The sequence below is a fragment of the Sparus aurata genome, chromosome 21 (assembly GCF_900880675.1).
Source record: "Sparus aurata chromosome 21, fSpaAur1.1, whole genome shotgun sequence".
NCBI lineage: Eukaryota > Metazoa > Chordata > Actinopteri > Spariformes > Sparidae > Sparus > Sparus aurata.
In genome coordinates, this window is record NC_044207.1 from 29,293,832 (window position 1) to 29,300,383 (window position 6,552).

At 38.7% G+C, this 6,552-nt stretch overlaps 1 protein-coding gene across 1 annotated transcript; it reads right to left on the reverse strand.

Moving 5' to 3' along the window:
• Positions 1-2,004: 2,004 nt before the first annotated feature.
• Positions 2,005-5,555, reverse strand: lactb2 (lactamase, beta 2). The gene is made up of 7 exons (XM_030401735.1): positions 5,321-5,555; positions 4,594-4,754; positions 4,260-4,380; positions 3,889-4,067; positions 3,339-3,487; positions 3,148-3,235; positions 2,005-2,988 (listed from the first exon to the last, which is right to left on the reverse strand). Exons 1-7 carry the CDS (start codon positions 5,440-5,442, stop codon positions 2,945-2,947), a joined length of 864 nt encoding a protein of 287 aa, XP_030257595.1. The 5' UTR covers positions 5,443-5,555; the 3' UTR covers positions 2,005-2,944.
• Positions 5,556-6,552: the final 997 nt, after the last annotated feature.

Below are 6,552 nucleotides of genomic sequence, written 5' to 3' on the forward strand. Positions count from 1 at the left end.
AATTCCTTCTTTATTTACCCGTCACCACCGGATGTTGATAATGCACCATCACTTTGCACGATGGAATTTAGCGTGTTCACCCGGTCTACTGCAGAATCCTTTGACCCAGGTGTAAATGCTGAGTTAACACATTCCCATTGCACACAAAACCCCGATCTTAACTAATAAATAATCGTAGTATAAGAAGGATTTTTGACCAGAGGAAAAGGGGATAATAGTGTGAGACCTTTGGACCCAGCGCTTGCTGGTTAGCATGCTAACTCCAGTATATATATCACTGCAACACAATGCATCAACATAATAATGTCAACATTGCCATTTATTCACAATATGTAGATAATTTTCAATCATTTTTGAATGCTTTCAGCAAAAAATCTGACATATTGACCCTTTTAAGGTGAAGTAAAACCTTAATAATGTATAATAATGTATTTTTTTATTTAGCTGAAAGGTTTAAAGCTCTTAACTAGTAGCCTTACAAAAAGCACAACACTAATATATAATAAATCTAGCATATATGTATACAGTTTATCCTTCATATTTACACTTTGTAACTATCCTGTGCAATTACATGTATATGTATGTATGTGTTGTAGAGATCAGTGCATCTTGGTCATTTTTATAGCTTCTATGAGAAAGATGAATACATCTATACGTCTAAAGTCTGTTATTTATTTTTCTCTATTATTCTGTGTTTTTGATTTGCTTTGTCTTGTTTCATTTTTATGAATCAATCACTCCTTCCCACACTTATGACTCTTGTGTTCTAACAAGGGAATTCCCCCAGCGTGGGATCAATAAAGCCTCCTCTCTTATCTACTAATATAATAATCCTGTAATGACTGTTGTTCTCACTAATTAAACACTGACCATATGATTCTTTTGAATGTTTTCATCTCAGTGCTAATGTGAGACCTCCTCAGTGACACATTTAAAGGAACTTTTTAGTCTTTTCATTTCCTAAGATGTTGTTATGCGCTGTAATAACCCTTTGAGATTTACAAATCCGGCCTCGATATCGTCAATAAAAATACCCTTTTCTCACGGAAATTATATTTCTAATGCTATTTCTCTTAATATTGCACTGATATACCTACAGTTCATTTTCTTTGAACAGTTTATTGCTGTTGATCTGCAGTAATATTGTAAATTACCACCAGAAATTGTATTTGTAGTTTCTGGCCATATGTCATTGGAATGTACCCTAAAAAACAAATACAATATTATTTCCCAGGTGAATAAGAACCATTACTATCACTCCATCTCATATTCTGCCCCTTATATTCTCGTATGACTGTAACATTCACGTATTCTGAGTGGCGTATGTTGTAATCCACCACATGAAACCTTCCACTGTAGTCTGACAGCAACCTCGCAGCGTTTCTGTGGCACTTTCGCTAAGTTTGCCTGAAACATGTAGGCCTGCAGTATAGTTCTTTATTATAAGTGGTGACGTCACTTTCAGTAAAGTCACCTGTCATTCCAAAATATGCAGTTTATGTAGAAAAACAGAAGAAAGTTTTCCTGCATCTGAGAAAAACAAAAATCCCCCAGACAGTCACATTGCATCAGAGCTGTTAGTCACAATGAAAACAGATGAAGGTCAACCAGGTCACAGGTTCATGCAAAAAATCTGATTATTAGTCATTGGAATATTAGATCATCGTAATTATTACATATTCAGTTTAGATTTGAGATTTTTCTGTTAATATTACCACGAGTGATCCCTCAAAAACATACACTATTTCTCATTCATGGACAGCAAATATCATTTCATAATGTAGTTAAGCAAACACACATTCACATTCTTCACATTTATTCTTTTAAAACAAATATTTGTCATGTAATCTGCATATGTTTCAATAGAAGTGTGAATTATAATTTACTGTTTAGCTCCCGAAGAAGTTATTTAGCAGTTACTGCCACCTAGTGTCCGACTGACAAAGTGCACTGCCACTAACAAACAAGTGTTCAATTACTAGAACGGAAAAGACAAAGAGACTGGATTGATTAAAAGTTTTATTAAGATGACAGCGGATGAGAAGTAGCTCTAGTTAGTGGTCTGAATAATAATCTCATCATGATATCTTTCATCTGTGACAGTCAACAGTCTGAGAACAATGTCTTCATCCTGCTACTGGCCTTTCTTTCATTATATAAGATCATTATATAAATGTGCATCATCCTTTATAGTACATCTCATATGGCAGACTACATGTGAGCAACTACCACCTCTTCTTATATATTACAATCCATTTTATACCGAGATAAACTGTTGACAAAGTCAAAGTCCTGCAATAGCTGCAGATCTAAAATGGAAAAGAGGACAGGAAGAGTAAAAAGGAGGACAACAATGGGATTGTAAACCAAACTCCAGTGATAAAGCAGTTGTTTCGCTAAAAGATTAGCTTTCTAGGATTCTGTTTCATTGGTTTGGTTTGGGAACGTGGCTGGAGTTTGCTGTACATTTCAGCAAAGGCAGCAGGATTTGTTTGAAGTAAGCAGAAGTGCCACCGGAGAGACTAAACTAGGAGAAACAAACCTTCGAGAGGAGAGAAGAAAGAAGAAGAAAGAAAACAACTCAGACGAGGAGGGGCACTGTGGCACTTTGATCACATTGTAGGATGGGGCTGATTTTTTTTTCTGCCACGGGCAAAAATTCAGCTGACCTTCAGGAAAATGTTGTTCTTGTTAGACTTTGACACAAGCTGTAACTCAGTCCTGGTGGGTTTAACTCTTGTTCTGGCTCTCTGAGGCAGGAAACATCAAGGCAACACGTGTGGCCACCATCCCTGATTCTCCATTTACAGATCAGTCAATCAGCATTTCTGAGGCATTCCACCAGAAAGGCAACGATTTTTAGATTTTTAATCAACTGTCGACCGGATGGATTTTCATCATCCCGGCCAATCAAAAGTGCATTTCGTCTCCGTCTCTGTGGACATCACAGGTTGCTCTTCCATTTGATGTTCTGTGAAGATTCGTTCACTGAGGAAAGAGGAAAGTTCACATTTGTACAGTCGGTGCGTGCAAAGCTTCACTTTATGAAGCACCAACAGCGTATCTAATTGATTTTAATGGACCTTAATTTAACCTTAATACCATAATAAATTGTATTTTTAGCAGTGGTAGTAAGAGATGACATACCCACGACGATCTTGCCTTCCTTCTCCAGCTTCTTCAGGTGATGGCCCAGGTTGACATTAGCTGCTGGGTGCAGGTGTTCAGGTGTGTCCTGGAGGAGAAGCAGCTAATTAAGTTAAGGCGTACCACACAGCGCTAAGCCCTCAACGACAGGCTGGATAAAGCTTCAAAGCAGCAGGCGGTTACGTCCCGACCTTGTAGACGATCTTGACGAGCTCCATTGAGGAGAACGGTTTTCCTGCTCCGTCCTGAATGGCGGCCAGGATCTGCTGCTCTCTCTGGTCCCGGTGGCCGATGTAGTGTCTGATCTTTGAGCCAGCATCCTGAACCACAGGGCCGTGACCTGCACAGAGAGCAGCAGCAGAGCTTTAGACCAAACATCTGAATGATTTAAAAACGAAGCATAACACTGATATAGTAAACCACACATGTTGTATATCAGAAATGTGAAGGAGCACAATTTTAAGCACTGAAATGATGAACCAAAGTTGAGCAACAGACAATATCTTTGTCAACATTGGATTTATCTATCAATCAAAACTGTCAGATATGATTGTAAATTTAATATTTTGGGGTTTTGGATGGTTGATCAGTCAAAATAAGCAATATGAAGATGTAAGTTGGGCCTCTGAGAAAGTGTGATCGGCAGTTTCTTTAGAAAGAAAAACAAAAAATGCAGATTATGCAGAGAGCGTTTCAAGACACAGAATAGTGTACAAAATATATCAACGTGTTCTCTCTCACCAGGGTAGATGAGGTCTGCCTGAGAGTCCAGCAGGATCTTCAGAGACTTCATGTAGTCGTACAGATCCTCGAACACGGCCGTGCCCTCGCCCAGGATGCAATCTCCAGAGAAGAGCGCCCGCTCCTCCTCCAGCAGCAAGGCCATGTGGTCGTCAGTGTGGCCCGGGGTGAACAGCACTCTGGGAAAAATGAATATCAAACATGGCTCTGTTAGAAGATCAGCCATAACAGTGTGTGGTATGATATACTCGTCAACTGCTGACACATTTTTATTCTAAGTGCATATTTTTTTTTACAGTTTTTTTCTGTAAAGCCAGTTTAAAATGCTTTCTGACCTTAAAAAAAATTGCATTTACGTAAACTGAACTGACTTGAGTGTGGCGCCTTCCGTCTGCACGACGTCTCCATCTTTGAGGTAAGTGAAGCTTTTGTTTCCGGCTGTTTCTCTGACTCGGCTGGCACGAGGCAGTTTGCTGACTTGGATCTCAGAACCTGCAGGAGGGAAAGCAAATGATTAAATACCTTCAGTTTAAACTCTTTATTCTGACCTTTTTGCAACCACCAGGTACTAAAGTGACAACTAGTAATACATTTTGATTAGTTTATGACCCTTCGAAGTTTCCATGAGTGTATTTTTTCAACTATTTCCATTTCAAATGATGTTGCAGCATCATTAAACCTGTCTCACACACACGCTGTCCTCACCAGTGATGTCCCTGCAGATGTCCTCCACTCCACCCGTGTGGTCATGATGCCAGTGTGTGACGATGATCTCCTGGATGCCGGTGTTGAACTGCTTCAGTACCTTTTTCAGATTGCTGACGTATTCTGGCACGGCAGGTTCACCAGTGTCTATCAGCACTCGCCTGGAATATGATCACACATTACAAACAATATGCATGTTAAAGGCTTTAAATGCAGCAATTTGTATTCATGTACAACAATTCTGCTAATTTACTTTTTACTCTGTTTTATTTTTGACTCTGCACATACACAACTCAAACATAGTGATGTTTTTTTGTTGTCTTGGGTTCTGAAAATATTTCCAAGCATAAACTGCAAACATAAGAACATTTTTTAAACTTAATCTAATGTTTTTAAAGTATACTCCAAATTATAAATGTTTCCTTTATTGACTATAGGCCGAAATAATCAGTGGTTCCTCACGAATTAGTGTATATCATCAGTCTTGGTCTGGACTTGATTTATTTTAGTCTACAAGCCCAGGAACACATAATTTAGTAAAAAATGAATGGAGTTCGGCGTGACGTCCTTTTCCATGCGCTAACAGGGGCACACTGAGGGGTGTCAAGACGTACAAACTAACTGTAACGATTCTGGACCAGTGTTCGTTTGATATTAAGAACATTCTGGAATACAAACTTCAATTTCCCAACTAAATAATCGCCAGCATTAGCATGACATCTGTCACCTTTCCCCGGTGCCGACCAGGTAGGTGTTGGTTCCCTGCAGGGTCATCGGTCCCGGGTTACAGCCCAGAACCCGGATTACTCTCGCAGACAGCTGCTCTATCCGAGGAATAATGGCGCTCATAGCTGGAGCCGATCTACCTTCAGCTAAAAAGTAAAATAACTCAGCACACACGGAGGTAAAAGTCCAAGAAGAACGCCTCGAACAGGATGTGTGGAGGAATCTGCATGTCAACACTGTTTACTTCCGGTATGTCAATAGAGCCTTCAAAATAAAAGTGGTGTAAAAGTAAAAGTCGAATAATATTTTACATACATGCTGTATTTACACATAACTTAAAGACTCACAGTTACTTAGTTAATTGCTTTATTATAAATCAATATATCTAATGCATTATCACCTGAACATGTAATATATTGTGGTTTTAAGATTAATAACATTATTTTATTTTCATGGCTGCAATAACTAATAATGTTCTAACATCCAGGCGTCTATTCTTTTTTTTTTTATTCACTTTGTCAATTATTTTCCACAGTTATTTCCACAGCTGGTTTGTGGTGCGGTGCCCTGAATATTTTGTTTATCTGTTTGCTTTTCTGTATTTCTATATGTCTCCATTTTTTCTTTTCTTTTTTTTTTTAAAAAAGGGGGGCATCATGTAGTTTTGAAGAAGCAAATTCCAATTAATGAGATACTGATACAAACTCAGATATAAGTGAATAAACCCAGAGGAGTATAAGGTCCCCATAACACTGTTTAAAGCTAGAAAGGTGGCAGGGTCCGCCACATATAAGCAAAGTAAAACAGTCACTAAAAATAAGATACGTTGATTATTTTGTTTGTTTACGCATGGAAATATCTGTCAGAATAAACTGTCTTCCCCCAAAAAACTACCCAGCGCACCTTTTAGTATGTGCAGTGTTGTTTTTCTCATCTTGATTTATAATAAAAGCTTCACTGTGTTAACCTCTCCTGGTTCATCTGTCTACATTGGCTACTCTCTTGCACACATTACTATCACATTAATGCCACATAAGCTGTCCGTGCAAATGCTTCCTCACAATTAAACTAATAAATGCATCCAGTTAGCACTCAAACACAAGCAAACGCAGCTCCAACAAGGCTGCTAACAACTGAACAGGCCCATTAGTGGATATTTACTGAATATCTGTCAAAGTTAATGTCATCTGACCACCAAATGAAACGTCATTAGCACACACCAAACACTAGGTG

What these genes read in the sequence shown, in the direction of transcription:
- lactb2 (XM_030401735.1), bottom strand. Translation starts at nt 5,442, where the DNA reads ATGAGCGCCATTATTCCTCGGATAGAGCAGCTGTCTGCGAGAGTAATC. An exon ending in CTGGTCGGCACCGGGGAAAG is followed by an intron (nt 4,755 to 5,320) that starts GTGACAGATGTC and finishes ATCATATTCCAG; the next exon opens with GCGAGTGCTGATAGACACTG. An exon ending in GGCAGACCTCATCTACCCTG is followed by an intron (nt 3,488 to 3,888) that starts GTGAGAGAGAAC and finishes CTCTCTGTGCAG; the next exon opens with GTCACGGCCCTGTGGTTCAG.